The sequence below is a fragment of the Epinephelus moara genome, chromosome 14 (genome assembly GCF_006386435.1).
Source record: "Epinephelus moara isolate mb chromosome 14, YSFRI_EMoa_1.0, whole genome shotgun sequence".
NCBI lineage: Eukaryota > Metazoa > Chordata > Actinopteri > Perciformes > Serranidae > Epinephelus > Epinephelus moara.
The window spans coordinates 21,018,993-21,038,876 of record NC_065519.1 but is presented as its reverse complement, the minus strand read 5'-3'; the positions used below and the strand labels follow the sequence as shown (position 1 = coordinate 21,038,876).

Here is a 19,884-nt window from a genome sequence, read left to right as displayed (position 1 = left end):
CCAACGTGGAGAGCGTAACTTTTTAAACATCGCCTGGGAACCAGCTGAGAAGCCAAGCAGAAGAAAGACGGTAAGATAAAGAGACAGCAAAGACATGGAGTGAGATTGGAAGTGAAAGAGTGAGGGGTTTTGCAGGGTGATGTAAGGAGAAGGGGGGTTCCACTTTGGCTGTAGAGATATCCCTCCTCCCATCTGCCAGCGGACAGCCTGTCCTCCCCTGAGCTATCCCAAGAATCTGGTCAGTCAGTGCAACATGGCGCCTCCTCAATCCCTCCAGCTGGCTGTTTGGGCCCTGTTTGGGGTGGTCTCTTGACAACTGGGCCCATCACTTCCCAGAGCCCCCACCAGGACAAAGCGATGCATGCAGCAACCCCTCCGCCCTCAGCTGCTCAATCTGCAGCAGGCTTCATATTCGCATTAACATGGGATTGTCATATTAACATTTACAGGATTGTATTTTAATGTTTATGTCTGCACAGATAATATATTACAGGGCTAATGCAGGGCTGGCGGGGCTCGTTGTTTCTACATGGAGATTTTGGCTCTCGCAGCACATTTTTCATTCCGCTCCTCTCTGGAGACGTTGTCAGGTCAACTGTTGGATAAACTGCCCCGTGTGTGACTGATCACATGTGGTAGCTGTTTGGAGATTTCCAGAGTGTGATGCAAGGCCACTGCGCATAACTTTCCCTGGACATTACAATGTCCCTAATAACATCTGGAGCTCATTGTGACCTCAAATCATCAGGCCTTTTCCTGTGATTCAGCTGGCACAGGAGGCCAGCAGGGAGAGTGTGTAGTGACCTGTTTCCTGTGGCTGGATTTGTGAATGAAGTGGGAGGGGATGGCGTCAGACCCTAAACACTGCAGCGAGACCATGAATGGATTTAAGTTGTGTGGAAGGAGGCTGATTGCATTTAAACAATTTGATACCTTTCACTTGCGTAAGCATGCACTTGAATCATGACTTTTGTGATTGAATTTCCATTTGCATAAAGAACCTTTGATTTCATGCAGTACATAAACTATAAGGATTTTTGTTTGATCACTGATTCCATAATAACTTGCAGCTTTTACCGACTCTCCAGTACACACAAGAGGCCCTCTCATGTATTTAGAGGCCTCTCAGTTGCTCCTCATTTATTGATTATTTCATTTTTCAATCTTCCAAAAATAACAATCATATGGCAGCCATGAGATGTCTACCTCGCCCCGTCTGCCGTCTAGTGAGCCAATGTTGTGTAAAGACAATAGTGGCAAGGGATAGCTTTAACAGCACAGACATATAAAGGGCACCATTGTTCCCCAGAATCGCCTAAAAGTAGAGAGGAAATAGATTCAGGAAAAAAAAAAAGTCAAAAAGAAAACCCCGGCAGTGTGGGACCATGTTCTGTTTGGATTGGGAGGTTCAGGAACCGGGAGGAATGTGGAGAGCCCAAGTGAGCAACAGAGAAATATTTCTTCCAGTGGAGGCTGTTTTTTAAAGGAATGGGTTATTATAGTTGGCCAGTTAAACCCCTTCAAATAGCCATGACATCATGGCTGGGCTTGGTGCTGCAGGGGACAAACAAAGGAGGGTTTGTACCCAGAGAACCCTAGAGAGCTGTGAGGGTTTCGGGGGGACTCGGAGGGAGGCAGAACGAGGGGGTTAGAAGTCACATCTGGCCTCTTTACCTGACCCAATCAAACCCTGAGAGGGAATCAAGTGTGCCAAACTGCATCTTAAAAATCCAACTTGAGGCGGAATTGAAATCAGAAAAAGGTGCAAAAGGTACAGGACTGGCTGGTAGTTTTTCCATTTCGTTTTTTAAACATAGTTTACCTGTAATATTGTGTCTATATTTCCCTTGACTTATGATTGGTAAGTTTGTACCATGCTAAGAAGACACAGACCACAATATCTAATGTGAAGTAACAGCTCAGCAGCACCATATTAAATCACTTAACAGCAGCACTTCTTCAATAATCATCTGCTTAATGTCTCTTCCCGCACCTAGTGGCAGATACTGGCGAGGAATCTGATCTGCTCTGTTAATTCATCAATGCTTAACTCGAAAAGTCGATACGCATCACAAACCGTCGATTAGGTTTCACTCATTATATTTTCTCTAAGCCCTGTCTTAGCTCGGCTGCATGATGTCAGCCAATGACATAAACTCCACAGCTGTCTCCTGGAACTGGGCTTATGAAAACTGATCATATTACTTCCAAATGCTACAGAGTTTGACCTGAGCATGTACCCCGCTCAGAGGAGCCTATCTATAAATGCTAAATCTACTCAAATAGAGCCAAGAACGCTTTGCTGGGCCTGTCTGGTGTTGGGTCGCTGCCATTAGAGCTATGACGGTGACACTGTGAAAAATTAAGAACGGGATTCTGATGGAAAAGGAATGCAGGGTTTATACCTACAATACCATAGTGTACACTGCCTTAAAGGAATATTGATGATCATTTGTGTATCAATTACTCACCCCGTGTTAATTTGAGAAGAAAGCAGTTTTTTCACGCATGCCTCCACGGTGAACAAAGAATCCAAAAACAGCAAAATGATATCAAAACATCCATTTACAAACTCTCACACAACTCAGACAGCCAGAGAGATCCAAGACAGTATAATCCAAGTCTCATTTATCCATTTGTACTAAGCTTACCATTCAAGACTTCCCAAACACATGCATTTTTGCTAAAACCTTTATATTTTAAACACTTCTGTGTAAACAGTGAAGGCACTCTACTCGTCTATGCGTGAGGCTGTTTATGTGGATTGTTTTTAATAGTAAGGTTTTAGCAAAAATGCATATGTTTAGGCAGCACTGAGCATGTGACTGGATAAATGAGACTTGGATTATACTGCATGAGTTGTGTGAGAGTTCATTGTGGATGGATGTTTTGATACAGTTTTACTGTTGTTAATCACGACCCCCTTTACTTCCATTCATCAAGAATTCTCTGTTTTTGGATGTTTGGCTCCCCGGACTGGAAAAAAACTTGGATTGAAAACTGAGTTGAATGTAACACAGGGTGAGTAACTGATACACAAATGATCATTTGTGAGGTAAAGTATTCCCGTAATATTGCCATACAAACAGAAAAATGCATTTACAGTGATGTAAAAAGCATGTGGTTGATGATTTATGACTGATTAGTATCATGCGTAATACATACACACAATTATGTGCTGTAAGATTTCCTTTATCTTAACCGCAAAAGAACACCTGGCTTTTTCGTTAAGCGCTCATCTGTTGACTAACTGTTGTCCTGCTGTGTGAACAGATGACTCAGGGTCTGATAAAGCTGGACCCGCGGCGGCTGATGGAGCAGAGTCTGAGCTGGGCACTGATGGCTTGTCAGAAAAACTTGGTAAGAGCTCTGTTGGAATGCAATTAATGGTGCTGTGGTAAACTAACCAGACCATACCAGTGGTTCATCCTATTTACTGCAAATCACATTGAAACATTTTGCAAACCATGCTGCTGTGCTTTCAGATATTTGGATGTATTTTTCCTCCATCAGCTTAAGACACGTGTCTGCTGACGTGAAGTAACTAAATGTTTTTTTCTTCTGTCCCATAAAGTACGTCCCCGCTTCACCCAGCCTGCTAAGATGAGAAAACGGGTGATAGCTCGCCCTGTTGGCAGCTCAGTGCGGCTCAAATGCACAGCCAGTGGAAATCCTCGACCGGACATTGTATGGCTAAAGGACGACAGACCACTGACGGAGCAGGAGGTCGGCGAGGGACGTCAGAAAAAGTGGACTCTAAGTCTGAAGAACCTTACGCCGGAGCACAGCGGCAGATACACCTGCAGGGTCTCTAATCGGGCTGGGGAAATCAACGCCACGTATAAAGTTGAGGTCATACGTGAGTATCCCACAGAGAGGCTGAGCTGTACACATACCAAACATATTCACCTGGAAATATTAATGCTAAAACATGAGGTGATTAATTGAAATGATTGCTGCGGTTTGTGTGGATCATTTTTGTGATCTTTTATACATTGCTGCGGGAAATTAAAATAGTGTAATGTTTGTAATTGTGGGTCTGATTTTGCCCGAGGAAGAACTGTAACCTTTAAAAAAAAATCTTCTCTCTGATCTACCTACTCCTGACGTCTGATTGCGATCAGCAGGTCGTATTCATATCCTTGCTGCATGGATGAATGTGCTTGTGTAATCATGTATATGAGAAGCACATTGAGGAAGCAGGCCTGAGACTGAGGGCTTGTGCCCTGGTGTTTGCACAGGGGGGAGAGGGAGACTGTTCAACTCAAAGACCCTCCACCCAATCTGGAGCTGATTAAAGCCCAGCTGTCTGCCAGACCCCCCCCCCCCCCCCCTTCCCATGAGAAATGTGTGCTGTACAACCAGGAGCAAAGAAAGAGAGGAAACTAATCACACATACTTCTTGTGTTACATGTGGTATTCGTCCCTCTCTGTCAATTATAAGTTCTAAGCCGGAGGCTAATAACGGTATGGACAACTAAGACCTCTTCTATCCGCAGAAGGGCTGTCATGTCAAAAGAAGGTCTGTGTGTGTGTCCTGACAGTTTCTCGCTGTGTGTCTGTGCAGAGAGGACAAACTCCAAGCCTATTTTGACTGGCACTCACCCGGTCAACACAACGGTGGACTACGGAGGCACCACGTCGTTCCAGTGCAAAGTGAGGAGTGACGTTAAGCCGGTCATTCAGTGGCTCAAACGTGTGGAGTCTAACGAGGAAAGCCGCTACAACTCCACCATCGAGGTGGGAGACCACCGATTCGTGGTGCTGCCCACAGGGGAGGTGTGGTCACGACCCGACGGCTCCTACCTCAACAAGCTGCTCATTACCCGCGCCAAGGAGGAGGACGCTGGCATGTACATCTGCTTAGGCGCCAACACCATGGGCTACAGCTTCCGCAGCGCCTTCCTCACTGTGCTGCCAGGTGAGGACTGGGGAATGTCTGTTTGTAGTGTAGCACTGACAAACATACTGCAGAGCAACAAATGATCTGTGATATCAGTTTGTATATTTTATGTGGTTGTTTATTTTTAGGAATTTGCATTGGTGCACATAACATAGCAACATCAGAGGAATCTGTCAAAGTGAAATAAGAGCGTGACTACATACAGTGAGTCTCATTCATGAAATGTTAGTAAATCTGTGAGCAGATCTGCACATAAAAACCTACACCAGATTCATGAACCCTGCAAGAAACTTGGATTTGATTGTGGGTACGTGTGTATGTTCATGAATGCCGATCAATCATAAACTGACAGCGCACTCCTGCTAGTCAGCAATTAGCATACATCCCCGCCCATGAATAGCCAGTGAGCACCATATATGGAGGTTGAGGTACATCCTGTCGGCCTGTGAACATGGAGCAAACAAAGAAAGAGAGAGAAAAACAAACTTTTCCGACACTGAGATTGAAGTTATCTAACTTTTATTTTCTTCTGTTAGTAGTGGTGTGACAGGGACAGGTAAATCATAAAGCTCAAAGGAGGTAACGGGTGCTGTTAACTCCAACGAAAAATGGTTTGATATAAAACTTGACGCAAAAAATATGCATAAGTTTATACAAAAAAAAAAAACCACACAAGAGAACACAGGAGGCTCTTATCAATCACAGCTCTCTGCTGCAGATGAGCGCACTGCTTGCTTCCCTTGTGTCAGCCACATGCAAATCAAGTGCCCTGCAGAGGTCACGTCTTCTGCACCTGCCGTCATGGACAGCCAGGTAACGGTAGTGTTTGCCCGAAGCCTCAGCATTCTTTGTCTCTGTTGTGAAATTAAACAACTATCAAAACATCTTAATACAGGCAGTCTAATGTAGCCAATAACCCGCCACTAAGTTTAACAACATGTAGTCAGGTGTGAAACCACACTGTCTCTCTCCACCTCTCTGGCAGATTCCAGTTTGCAAACTGCCTGGTGTGAGCGGAGACAGACACTGAATTGCTTTCCTACATCCACAAGTCTTTTAAAACCAAAACTCAATGTGAAATAATGTTGACGTCTCCCAGGTCACGTCTGTGATAATTAAATTAAACAAAAATGACATGCAGTTTGGGGCTGAAGTGCGTAAAAAAGGGCAGAGGAGGAGAGGAGGAGCACGGGGTGCACGTGTCAACTAATTTAGCCAAATGTATTAATATAACATCATGAATTAAACTGTAATTTCTAATAATGACAAGCAATATTTATGTGTAGTCCTTATTTACACAAGCACCACGAGCAGTCAGAAGCAGGTGCTGATTTTGTTAGTACCTACAAAGGATTGGAGCTACTGACATATTGATGAATGCTGAAATAATTTCCTTCTGCAAACAGTTTACTCAGTCGTTCTGCTCACGTTTCATGAATGAGACCCAGTGGCTTTAGAAAATATTCACTTTTTGAACACTTTATGTTGTTGATTTAATTTCAAATGGAGAAAATTGCCATTTTTGCCCATCAGTCTACACTCAATAACCCATCCTGATGAAGTGAAAACTTACAATACTTTTGCAAATTTAAAAAAAAATCTAAATCTAAATTCTCTCACTGACATAAGTATTCATATCCTTTGCTCCTCTGGCACTCTAAGTTGTGGTCAGGTGCATCCTGTTTGCTTAAATCATCCTTGAGATGTGTGTAGAACTGATTGGAGTCCACCTGTGGCAAATTTAATTGATTGGACGTCGTTTAGAAAGGTGCACACCTGTGTATATAAGGTCCCACAGTTCACACTGCGTGTCAGGCCAAAGAACTCTCTGTAGACCTGGGTTATTGAGTGTGGACTGATGGAAACAAATGCTGTTTTTTTCTTAAAGAAAAATAAAATCTAAATCAAACTAATTTAACTTGGCCAAAAAATGTACTCAAAGGTCACTTACTCGCTCATTGCAGAGCTTTCAGTGGCATTTCCCAGTTTGTACACACTCTATTCCTTTCCTTGCCTCTTCTCCTGATGTCTTTGTCCCCCCCACCTGAGATGTGAGCAGAGGAGGCAAGGAAGAGACATGAGGAGAGAGGAGTTGGGGCAACAGGCATTTATCAGAATGAGAGATTTGTGCGTCATCATTTTAAAGCAAAGTCAATTAAATATGACGTGTGGCACAGCTGCGTAGTCGGCTGTGTGTCACGTCTCTTTCATACGTCATGGGTGCCTGTGCATCCTCACGCCTCTTTCCTCAAGATGCCTTCGTAGGAATTGAGACATCCTTCGAGACGGCATGCTGAGATTGATCTTTGGGTCACAGGCAGGAGGAGAGAGGAGTCAAGGAGGCACAAAACAGACAAATGAGAAAAACCCAGTGTTCCTCAGTCGTCACATGACCGAAGTATGGAACAGGTGGTGATAACAGATGGTCGTATATGATGAGAATGAGATCGAAAACCCGTCTCCGTCCAAAGATGAAAGGATTTAAACATCTTTGGGTTTTGGAATGTTGTTCAGACATTTTAATGGCTGAACGCTGAACCGAAAGAAAATAATCAACAGATTAATTGATAGTGAAAACGATCATTTGTTTCAGGCCTTAGGCACTTCACCTGAGCTGTAAACAAATTCTTGGCAACATTCAAGAGTTTGAAACCTGTTTTGATTTTATTCTGGCCCCTCTTCTCTTGCAGACACGAAGCCTCCCATCACGCCCATGTTCTCACCAGCCTCCAGCTCCCTCCCCTGGCCTGTCATCATTGGCATCCCTGCTGGAATAGTGTTCATCTTTGGCACAGTGCTGCTGTGGTTCTGCCAGAGCAGAAAGCACTGTCCCCCTCCCAGCGCTCCAGCTGCGGCTGCACAGGTACTGCAGAGCTCCCACAGGCTGCCGTATCGAGAACGAGACAGGGGTTGCGTGGCTCCGTCCTCCAGCTCCTCCAGCCCGGAGAAAGACTGCATGAGCTCCATGAACTATGAGGAGTACCTCGCACAGCAGCAGCTCCTGCTCTCCCAGGGAGGACCAACAATCCCCCCTAAAATCTACCCCAAAATCTACACTGACATTCACACGCACACTCACTCCCATGTGGACGGGAAAGTACATCAACATCAACACATTCATTTTCAGTGTTAGCCTCTAGTGCCAAATATCCCCCACTAACTGCTCCAGTATCTCAGAGGGACAAAGAGTTGTGGACTGAACAGCAGCTCCTGATCGACATTCGCCTGGCATTATAGACTCTTTATAAATGGAGATGGTTGGGAGAGTGTGCATATGGGAAAAAAAGTGGTGGCCAGTGATCACATCCAAACTTCCATATTTGGTGCTTATTTTTTTACCTGTCAGATTCTCACACCACTAAAATCCAGTAATCCTTGTTATGCACTTAAGACAAAAAGGACAAGGACATTTTTTTTTTGCGTGTGAGTTGAATCGCAGCTATTCAGGCCAGCTGAAAGGTCTTCCTCACCAGCTGATTTTTGCATTTTCCTACTTGAGGTGTTGCTGAAAATGGAGGTTAGGTTCTCCCTTTCACGTATTCAGCTGTTGGAGCGCAGAGGCTCTGTCCGTTCTGCCTGGTAATGAAGATGAAAATCGTACTCGAGATTTACAAAAGGGGCTGGTTTTTGTGCCCTACTCAGGTAGTCCTTTTGTTTGTTAAAGATGCATTATGTTTGGAATGCTGACCACTATCCTTTATATTACCTTTCTCCATCCCTCACTGTTGCTCTCTGGTAAAAAAAAAAAAGTGATAGAGTAGACGTTTTTACAGCCTTTTTATGGCATGCAAACCTTGCCTGAGACTGCAAGGGATGGACGAATCGTGTTTCCATGTTAACTGAATTGGTCTTCATTATTATTTCAACTATTTTCTGTAGGTTCCCATCATCAGTTAGTAGCACGTTGAAATAAACCAGCAGAGGATGCCGCCGTAACCAACCACAGTGTATGAAGCTGTAGTCATTTATAATCAAAATGAGTCATGAATATTTAATTTATTTTGCTAAAAAAATGTATCAAAAGTTTATTTTTCAGAGTAAGGCGTTTTACATATCTATGTAATGTTATTAAAATATACTGTTGTTGTTGTGTATAGTACATTTTGAGTACTTTGTCGCCCAGTTTAATCACATTTAGTTCATGCCAATATTTAGGTATTTCTGTATGTAATTGGTTATATTTGACAGTCTTGTATGATGTTGTACTCTGTTCAAAGCTCAAAAACTGAACCATCTAAAGTTTGATGGTTTGGTAGTTTGATTAAATGACCTGAAATGAATTTGTCACATTCCTCAGGAAGATTAATGTATTTGTTCAACACATTTATGTTCTTTAAAGGTTGCTGTCCGCTCTTGTTAAAGGAATTCTTCACACACATAATTACCAGTGTGTAGGATTTAGGGGGATATATTGGCAGAAATGGCATATATTATTAATAACTGTGTTTAATTAATTAGTGTATAATCACCCAAAAATAAGAATGTTTTTGTTTCCTTAGAGTGAGCCATTGTTATCTATATACGGAGCAGGTCCTCTTCCATATTTTTTCTCGTTTTCATGTTGGCTACTGTATTTCTCCCACACGCTTGACACACGGAAGAAGTTTCAGTTGATTGCAGTCTGCAAAATTTACCACTAGATGACATTCAATCCTACACACTAGACCTTTAACTGGAATTTGTAAAGGAAACTTTGTCTCACGTGCCTCCACAGTGAACAGAGAAAATTTTTGATAAACCTAAGTAAAAAGGGCCTGCGCTTAACAACAGCAAAAACATACCAAAACATCTGCTTGCAAACTCTCAAAACTCATGCAGGATACTCAGTCTTATTTATCCAGTCATATCCTCAGTACTTCCCAAACACATGCATTTTCGCTAAAACTATCCATTCATCCATCCATCCATCCATTTTCATCCACTTATCCAGGACCAAGCTGCAGGCGGGCAGCAGGCTGAGCCAAGTGTCCCAGATGTCTCCAAAGTTTACCACCTAGGACAGAGGTGCCCAAACTTTTTCCCTTGGAGGGCCAAAACTGAAGCTTACTGGTGGGCCATGGGCCAAAAGCAAACACTTGTTGTATTGTTTTGTATTGTTAAAATGCAAAATGTTGCTAGGATCCCAAGTTCCCTCAATTGAAATGCCTTTTGGCAGTTTGCCACTGTCTCTGCCTCTCCATTTGTTTCTCACCTGACTTGCGCCAAATGGACTTTGCCTGCCATGCTGATTATGAAAAATAAATTAAGGATTTTTTTTTTTTTTTACTAAAAACATCTGGCAGGTCATATCAAGTCTTCTGGTGTCTGGTGGGCAAACTTTGGCCCTCGAGCTCCACTTTGGGCTGTCCTGTTCTAGGGGACCCCGAGACGTTACCAGGCTGCAAACTTGTGTTTCCTAGGATAGTGAGAGAACCACCTGCCCACTCTGCCTCTGATTGACTTACACTGACATTCTTACCCTAAACCTAACCACTCTCACTTCTCTTGCCTGAACCTAACCAATCCAACCAACGAAGACAACAAGTAATAGCCAACCAGAGGGACAGTAGGGTGGGCCATACCTTAGAAAGTGCAACCTCGCTCCGAGGCCAGATGAAATACAGACCAATTCATTGCTATTGTGTTGTTACGGCAACTGCTTTGGCCCCTGCTTACTTCCTGTCAGCACCTGCATTAACCAACATCCCAACAGGAAATACACTTGGACCCATTTAACATGTTTATGTAGTTATGTTTGAAACGGTCCATATAATCCCTCCAGTGTGTTTCGGGTCTACTACCGGTTGCAGGTGCCTGGAAAGCCTCTGTCAGGAGGCGCCTAAGGGGGCATCCTGACCAGATGCCCGAACCGCCTCAACTGGCCCCTTTCAATGTGAAAGAGCAGTGGCTCTTCTCTGAGCTCCCTTCAGTTTGGACTCTGCATGTGCATTTCATGGTGCAGAATTAAAACACACCCATGTAATATAGTTTTGCTGCTGTTAAACGAGGGACCCCCCTTATCCCAATTCAGCAAGAATTTTCTCCATTTTTGGATTCTTCAGTCACCGCAGGCATGCGAGAAAACCTTTTCCTCCTGAATTCAGTGTAACACAGAGTAATTGATATACGTATGATCATTTTGTGGGTGAAGTGCTCCTTTAACCAAGGCGTTTTGTGGCGGTTACCTGTCCTAAAACATGCGGGCTGGGTACAGACAGGTCAGCTTTCTTCCTTTGAGCGAGCTGAAGTGTCTGCTGCGGGTGACACAGAGGGCAGCCAGCAGAGGGACAGAAGTTGCTGGGATGAATGACTGAATAGATACCATACAGACACAAGAGCAGTCTCTCACACAGTCCTTTTTAGATGAGTGATGGCCCCTGCAAGACTACACCGAGTGACCAGCATCTTTTCCCATTTAAGTGACTCAACCCTCTCTATCCCCCCCTCCACCGGTCCGCACTACCACCTCATTCAACTCCAATCTAGGTAGGATTTCCTTTCACCATTTAGGAAGTGCATTGTCCTGCCTCTGGGAGTGATGTGACAGGACCCTGTGATTGCTCAGGAAAGAAGGGGAGCATTGTATCAGGTGGGCTCTTGTTTTGTTGTAAGCATTACAGGACGGGGATGAGCTTTGGCTCCAGACAGATGAGGGGCAACTACATTGAATAGCTTTGTGTGTTTAAAGTAGAAAGTCTACATAGAACAAAACTTTTTTCGTAGCTTTCAAATAGCCATTTACTTCGATATCCATAAGTAAGGACTGTAATCCAAAACCCAGATGACAGGATACAAACCATTAAAGGCAAATGCTGCCCCCTAGTGGTTTGTAATCATGCCAAAAAATTAAAAAGACAACACTGAGAGTCACTAAAACTTGTAAATCATCTTTATTAACTTTTTTTACAGTACCAGAAGAACATTAACAAAAACGAACAACAAACTGCACAAGAAAATGATCAGGACGCCAACAAAGAAGAAACAGAAGAAAAATATACAGTATTTACAAAAGAGCTCAACCCTTCTGCACATTGGTGATCAGTTCATCACAAAGCTTGGTGAGCTCTTCAACCTCCTTTTCCTGTGTAAAAAAAACAAAGGGAAATTAAGAAAACATGTATATCTTGCTTCCAAGACCTCTGTATACACACATCATCTACTTTACATCTTCACTGACCTTCTGATCCAGGCTCTTCTCCAGTGACTGTACCTTCAGCTGCTCCCGCTTCAGCTGAGCTTGAAGCGCAGATACCTCAGATTTGTTCTTGGACCGCACATCTGCAATCTCTGCATTTGCACTGCAGATGAACAACACATGCCAGTCAGACACTATACCTCTTGCAATTTACACAATTAACACAGAGGAGTCAGGTTTCTTACTGGGCAATTTTCTCCTCGGCGTGGGCTTTCAGGGTCTGGTAACGCTGCTCCTCCTTTTTGATCCTCACCAGATAGTCCTGAGCACAAGCTTTCAGAGTCTCTTCATTCTGGGGGAAAGAGCACAGAAAACAATGTATCAATCAAGCTGCCACGGCTTTTGTTAAACCTAAAAATATGTCATGTATTCATGGTTTATAACAGGACAAGTGATCATGATTTCTAACCTTTTTGTAGCCCTCAACCACATCCTTGTACTTCTCCAGTCTCTTGAAAAGGTCAGAGAAAGATCTCTCCATGGTGTTGAGGTCACTGGACACTTGCTCCTTCTCTAGCAGAGCCTCAGTGAGCTTTGTCTGGGCCACCTCCCTCTCCTTCTCTTGATCAGCTAAATACAAGAAAATTAAAAAGCTTTTGTAAGTACGCCATCGAAAATCCTTGAACATGTTTACAATGCAGGATTTTCCTGGAAAACTGTAGACTCGTACAGAATTAATCCCTCAGAATCATCACTTAGGACCCACTAGAATTGTTTGGCAGTTTATTTATCTTCAGAGACTGCCCTCTGCCCATATTTTCTTCTTATTTAGCTATGTTCGAGACCTTCTGAACATGGCATAGTGCACTGCTAGGGTTGGGAAAAAGTGTCAGACTGTAAGCAGTATGCATCCAAGAGAAAGCTACCAAAATCGCAAGATAATAGCGCAATATAGGGAAATGAAATGCCAAGCGAGAGTCACAATTTGTATGAACTTACCCATCATTTTTGCAATCATGAGCTCAAATTCTGCAATAATTTTCCTGTGGAGGCAAAAGAAGGGTTGTCAGATGTCTTGAAACATTGATAAAACTGCGTTAGATGACAAAAGGAAAACAAACCAACAACAGCTTACCTCATTTCTTGACCATCGTCAAGTAACTTTTTATACTTTGCACTCCATTGCTCCTCTGTTTCCTTTCCCTGTTTGAGAAAATACCCAATTTAAGCTTTTAGTTTATTGTAAGGACATTTTCCACCCTAGAAAGGGTTTTAAATCGGGGCAACTTTTTATTTTCATTTAATGTAAAACTGTGAATTTGTGTGCTTTACAATGTCATATGTATACTCAACGACCATTTATAAAAACTAAATATATTTAGGAGCTTGATTCATCACAAATTAGCTTTAAAAATGGACTTTGAGGAGTTAAAAACTATCAGTGACATTTCTAATGCTCACAATTGCTACTGACCTGAATACTGTGTCTAAATTGGTCCTCATGTTTCAAAATGATTTTCCCACTTGTAAATGGAGCATTGATCTCAGTAAATGAGGCAAGAAAGTTCTAAATAACCAATCCAGCTGACACTGACAGCCCTATAAACTGAACAATCTTTGACATTTGCCTGTTAAACACATTTCTTTGATATCAGATGCTTGTGTTTAATCCAGAATGCACCGTCACTGCTGTGGTTGAACCCAGATTACTGCTCCAGGGATTGTTTGGAAAACCACAAAACCCACGCTATCAACAAGGTCTGGTGTGGCTGTTTTGTATTCACATGGACTCAAACAAAGTGACTTCAAATGGAAAACTTCAACTGCTGTTATTTGTCAAGTCAGAAAACACTGAGCAAGACGTACTTCTGCCTGGACCCTGGCGATGGCTGCGTCCATGTCTTTCTGACTGTACTTCAGCACTTCAATGATGGCATCCTCTGTGTTTACTGCCTGGGGGAAAGGAGGGACAAGGTCCGCGAGGATTGGAGAAGCCTAGATGACAGTTCCAGTGTAAATAAATCAAGTTAGGAGGCGCACTGAATGTCATTTCCAAAACTTCCACTTAGTCTTAATAAAAGTTTGCAGGCACAGTTAACGGAGGCATTTCCAGAGTGACTTACTGATGCTGTGGCATCATCAAACAGTTTGAAGTCATCCTTTTGTGGTCCATTTGCAGCCTTTGCTGGCATCTGTGGAGTTTCAAGCCTGAGTTGTGGAGAAAAGAAACTCACTTGTGAAGTGGTCGGGGTGGTTACATTTCAGACAAACCTCATTATGTTGAACAGGATGTCCGAAAAGCGAAACAAATTTGGCTCTAACGTCCAGTGACAGCAGCAATCAGCGCGAGTGGAAACAGAGGTACGTCATACCGTGACACAAAGGCAGTGGGGCGAGGGGCAGGGGCCTGAGCAGCCGGGCCTGCAGGCTTCTTGGGGCTCTCTCTCAGGAGGGGGTCAAATTTGAGGTACAAGGATTGTTTCCTCAATGCAGACTCCTTGAACTGTTGTCAAAAAATTCAACATTTACATACATTTAGGTCATGCACTGACAATCAGAGGAATGTCACTGTTTAACATACATGACATACTTACACTGCTGGAGCCAAACTGCTCAAGGTAATCGATTTGTCCATCAAAGTCATTGGCCATGACTAGAATAAAGGAAACAGAATAACGTCAGAATGAGCTTTCCAGTTCATGTTGCCTCACAGAAAATACTTCTGCTGTATAAAATGAAGCGTTTCTTTAATAGGAAAGTGATTCAACTTTTTTGCGATCACATTTAACGTTTTTTTTAAACTCCAGGTTAAGGGGACAGAAACATTCAGAGATCCTTGTGGAAACTCAACAAAACACATTTACTTACAGATAGTTCCAGGAACAAACTCATCATTGAATTCTGGCATGACCGTCTGTGACTTCTGCTCAGGGAGACTCTCCACGGTTTGTACAGATTCAGGCTGTAATCCCTTATCACTGTCAGTGGCAGCTTTGTCTTCAGCATTCTGTCATTCCACAATAGCAAAAAACATTGTGTGAAAAAGATGCAACTGAGGGAAAGTTAAAAATCCAGTGTGTGGGATTTTGGGGGATATATTGGCAGAAACGGAACATAATATAATAAGTGTGTTTTCTTTTGTGTTTAATCACAAGGTGAGCACACATTAGCAGGTGCTGGGCTAGCATCCCGTCCCCAACAAGCCAAACAGCATCCACTGTTACACTGCTTCTAACATGAAACTACTTTCTTCAGTGTTATCACAGGTTTTAATCACCTGGTCGGTTTGTTTTAGAGAGGTAGAGAGCTCTGCGGATAATTCAGCACCTGGTAAAAACCTTCTGAACAATAAACACTGAAGGAATTCTAACCAGGAAAAGTTTCGCATGGTTTGCGATCTGCAGTCCTCACTGCTACATGCCACTAAATCCCCCTCAATCTCACATACTGCTCCTTGAAATGAAAAAATGGATTAGGATTGCACTGCAGTACTTACTGCAGGTTTGGGTTCTGCAGCTGGGGCACTCTCTTCAGCACTACAGAGGGCAGAAGAATACAAACGTAATGTGAAATGAAGTGCTGCTGGCAAGTGAAGTGTTGAATGCAAATATATGCTTGATACGCTCAGATAAAAAGGTAAACATACCACACTGATGACACAACTTCCTTTTCCACAGGCTTGTCCGGCTGCTCTGGAATCGAAGTTTCCGTGAGCACTGGGCCGGATTTCTTGCTACTCATTGGAGAGTTGTTCATGCTTGCTTTTGTGCCAAAAGGATTGAAGTCTGGGTCGTCAAACTTGTCAAAATCAATTGAATAAGACCCTTTGGGAACCGGAACATCTGTGACATCACTGGCATCACCGGCATCAGGCTGCACTGGAGCTGCTTTTGGTGGTTTGACATCACATGGTGGCTTTCCCTCTTTAGGTTTTGAACCAGGTGGCCTCTTGCCAAATTTCTTGGGTGGTGGTTTCCGTTTGACCTCACTGCCATCATCGAAGTTGAACTCAAGTTTGACTGGTCCCTCCTTGGTTGGGGCATCAGCTGGCTGGGACTTGGATTCAGCAGCTGAAGTTTCAGCAGCACCGGCTGAGATTGGAGCCACTGCAGCTACGGGTTTCATCTCAGGCTGAACAGGCACCTCAGGTATGTCAACAACATTTGTGGGTTTATTTTCCTTTGCCTGTGTCTCCTCGACAGGTGGTGTAATGTCTGGCACCCTTTTCCCAACGACAGGGGAATTCTGAATTTTAGAGCCACCTGTTTGGAAAGGATTGATTGCATCGAGGTTGTCAAAATCCAAGTTGTAAGCACCTTTTGCTGGCAGTGGAGCATCTTCCACAAAACTGCCTGACACTTTGTCTTGATCGCCATTTGGAGACATATCAGCAGGTTGTTTTTCATTGGGGGTGGCAGTCCATGAATCTTGTTCCTCGACCTCTGGGACCTTCACCACTGTGACCACACTGCTCTCTGTGGAGCTGATGTTGGTGGACATGTCAACCAGTGAGTTTTCCACAGACGGGGTGAATGGAAGTGTCTCGTCTAGTGCAGATTCTATTTTGGTGGGCTCCTCCAAGATATTCTCTGGCTTTGTGGGTTCAGACTCTGTAGGAGGGTTTTCAACAGCAGGCCTTGCAGGAGAGAGGACCATCTTATTAGACCCCTGAAATGGATCGATTGCTTCAAGGTTGTCAAAATCCAACTGATAGCCTCCTTTGCTTTGAATTGGCATGTCATCATCTGGATAGGATGACACATCTGTGGAAAATTCAAGAAGATAATTATCAGGTTTTTTTGCATTCAGGGAAATTTAAGGAAAATAACTTTGTAATGTTGGATGAATTACCTTGTTTGGGCTCATCAGGCTTCTCAGTGACGTCTTGTGGTAAAGTACTACAAAAACAAAACAGATTTGTTTACTTGAATGGAACAATCATCTAATATGAGGCATGTTACAGTATGAGGAGTGTTACTTACTTTGTTTTATCCAAATTTAAGGACTCCATTGCTTTTGTACACTCGTCTACACTGGTCATCTTGGCAGTTTTGGTGGGAGATACAATTCTTTTAGTCACAGGGTCTCTTCTTGGAGTCTGAAAACAAACCTGTATACAAGTAATTTGGTAAGTGTTGGAACTGTCTCCTGGATACAAAATTACATTAAAAAAAAGAATAGGAAATAATATCCAGCCATTTCAACTTATTTATACACAACAAAAGTTAAAATACTTTGCAAATGTGTGCTAGAAATATGTCTGAAACTTTTCTTTTTGTAGCTTCACCAAAAATAAATTTGTTCTGTTTTTCTGTTAAATTACATTCTGCTTAAAATTGTCGAGAGCTATGCTGCAAATTCATTGGGGAGGGTCAAACTTTATTTGCCTGAGAACCAGATGAATCTGTGTTTGTGATTTGGTCTGGCAACGTCAAGGTCAAACTTCCTATGGTTAAAGAATCAAATATTTAAAACTAAAAAACTAATAAACAGGCAGATGTCAAGGTCTAATAGCTATGGAAAAAGCTTAGCTTGGTGACACTTAAAAGTGTGTATAATTTTCAGCCTGCTGTCATTAAGGTGTGTGAAAAGAGTCGAGATGAGAAGGAGGGCACAACATCTAAAAAAAAAAAAAAAAAAAAAAAAAAAAAGCAAGCTGTTCTGTACCTTCATCCCCTTTGGCACAGTCTTGCTGGGCAGGTTCTCTGTCTGACGCAGGATGGAGGGTCTCCCAGTTGGCTGATCCAGGGCAAAAATGTCATTAATTACGCTGTTCTGCTTTCCTCCAGGGCAGACGCCACGATTCTCATCGTTCACATCAACCGAACTCATCCTGTCAAAGTGGAGGGACAAACTGTTAAGTTATGGGGCTGGAACGGTCTGACGATACAAGGGAGGCGTCAACCTGAAAGCTGCACCCAGTTGATAAGACTTTTGGTTGCAGGGTTTACTGATGTGTGTTAAAAAGATCTGCACAGAGACAGATGACAATGTTAACAGCAGAATCAAGGCAAATGTGACTCCACTAATTTACTTAAGCTGGTCAAACTATTTGTGGGACATGCCTATAATTTCTACTAATATAATACACTCCTTCCTAAAAGGTGGAAAGGGAATATGATGTTTAAGTTAGACAGTGTGCTAAGCCAATGTATTGTTGATATATCAGTATATCGTTATCAGTGTACATGCTGGCCAATGGGTAACCAGAGGAATACAGCAAAGCCAAAATGTATGAGGTTGACACAGTGCTGTCATTGCATAGTTTGCCCACCAGAGAGCGTTAAAAGGTTAATTTTTCAACTGTAAATAGTCGAGTTCAGTATATAAAATTCAAAATTACTACATGCCAATACACCTTTACCTATTTAAAAACATCTAAATATATCCGATATATAACTGCTGCATCTGCTTTGAAAAATCTAGTGTTGTTCAGGCTATAAAGCCCAGAAAACTGGATCTTTGGCTAAAGTTAAAGTGGTTTCATAAAAAAGACAAAATGCAAAGGTTAATGACTGATCTGTCAACCCTGACATGTTAAATCCAGGTAAGCACAGGTGTAACTAGTTACATTAATAATGGCAAGTGAGCAAGCATACACAATGCAAGGGCCCTGAAAGAGGATAAACTTAATGTTATGCTGCCATTGGTAATATTATTAATGACCTATGCTTTTCATGCTATCACATGCCAAAATATCTGTTGTGAACAAGCATTATTGGTGACATGCTCTCAAGGCAGTGAAACACTTCCAGTGAATTTGGATGGCTATATTAATAATGACTGTTTTTATTTGCTTCTTTTTGATCTATGGAGGATTTTAATGATTGATAAATATGTAGTGAATCTGATTAGCAAGTACACAAGTGTGACCTATAACAAACTGTGAAATATTGCCCCTAAATAGTATATAACATTTTGATTACATGGTGATGTGGCCTGCTGCTGAGGGCCAGGAACAGGTTAAATCCCAAGCTATTCATTCACACTTGCATGCAAGCTTTGTGCGCAGTCATCGTCAGTGAGTCACATGTTTTGATGATGTGTTGCTTTGGGGCTAAAGTCGCCAACGGTTTTATTCATCCGTTATTCTTAGCTATACACAAAGTTAACGTTCAATACTGCATGTACTAAGAGGGCAAAATATTTCAACGTGGACAGCTAACTGGTCAGAGTTTTCAGCAAGACTGGAAATAAATAACTGCTCAGTTGGATAAGCTAACGGTAACCTACATGAACGACGGTAACTAGACATTTGTCATAAAAAACACCAATTTCGACACCTGTTAGTCCAACGTTAACGCTACTTTTAGGATGACTAGCGTTCACAGCAAATTGACAACAAAGCTGTGTTAGCAAAGCTAGCTGTTAACGTTACTTGAGAACTAACATTAGACCTAACTTACCCACAGTTAACGTAAAAAGAAAGAAAACACAAACTTGGGTCACAATTATGAACAGATAGCACAAAGCATAAGCTATGTTACTACATTGTGATCCTACATTAGCCACCTACCTTAAAAAACACGATACAACAGGCCGGAGTTATAAAGTCTTTCGTCCAAATAATCGACAGCAGGCTGACCTGAAATGACTAGTGCAATTTTGAAAACCCCTCGCCTCCTCCGGGTGACAACCGTTTGGAATTTAAAAGTCTTGAAACGTACCAATGAAATCGCCGGAAACATTCAAAGAAAACGCGCTTCCTGGTTCAGCAGCCAATCACGCTAAAGAGCGGATATGATCCAACCGACGGCTGCGCCCAATGGGCGGGACTCCCAGGCCGTGATCTTACACCCTCTGATACAGTAGGTGGCGGTATGCACCTTTTATCCTGGTTTGTAGCCCGTCATGAAACACGGAAGAA

General features: G+C 42.7%; 2 protein-coding genes across 2 annotated transcripts in view; one reads left to right on the top strand and one right to left on the bottom strand.

The window, feature by feature from the left end:
- LOC126401328 (fibroblast growth factor receptor-like 1) overlaps window positions 1–9,183 on the top strand; it is a 39,033-nt gene extending 29,850 nt beyond the window's left edge. The window contains exons 4-7 of the mRNA XM_050062519.1: window positions 3,274–3,360; window positions 3,575–3,859; window positions 4,568–4,921; window positions 7,594–9,183. Of these exons, the coding sequence (XP_049918476.1) occupies window positions 3,274–3,360; window positions 3,575–3,859; window positions 4,568–4,921; window positions 7,594–8,036 (1,169 nt within the window). The 3' untranslated portion in view covers window positions 8,037–9,183. The remainder of the gene's footprint in view (window positions 1–3,273; window positions 3,361–3,574; window positions 3,860–4,567; window positions 4,922–7,593) is intronic.
- Window positions 9,184–11,753: 2,570 nt separating this feature from the next.
- On the bottom strand, window positions 11,754–19,686 carry tacc3 (transforming, acidic coiled-coil containing protein 3). The gene is made up of 17 exons (XM_050062357.1): window positions 19,534–19,686; window positions 17,685–17,850; window positions 17,000–17,127; window positions 16,869–16,915; window positions 15,664–16,780; window positions 15,514–15,553; window positions 14,886–15,024; window positions 14,612–14,670; window positions 14,390–14,520; window positions 14,141–14,225; window positions 13,884–14,012; window positions 13,153–13,220; window positions 13,017–13,060; window positions 12,487–12,647; window positions 12,263–12,369; window positions 12,060–12,180; window positions 11,754–11,963 (listed from the first exon to the last, which is right to left on the bottom strand). The coding sequence occupies exons 2-17, from the start codon at window positions 17,847–17,849 to the stop codon at window positions 11,898–11,900; spliced, it is 2,607 nt and encodes an 868-aa protein (XP_049918314.1). The 5' UTR covers window position 17,850; window positions 19,534–19,686; the 3' UTR covers window positions 11,754–11,897.
- Window positions 19,687–19,884: the final 198 nt, after the last annotated feature.

Excerpts from the sequence above, each read along its gene's own strand:
- tacc3 (XM_050062357.1), bottom strand. The coding sequence starts at position 17,849 with ATGAGTTCGGTTGATGTGAACGATGAGAATCGTGGCGTCTGCCCTGGA. Across the intron at positions 14,521-14,611 it reads AGCAGTTTGGCTCCAGCAGT|TTCAAGGAGTCTGCATTGAG; the intron begins GTAAGTATGTCA and ends TTTTGACAACAG. Across the intron at positions 14,226-14,389 it reads CCCACTGCCTTTGTGTCACG|GCTTGAAACTCCACAGATGC; the intron begins GTATGACGTACC and ends TCCACAACTCAG.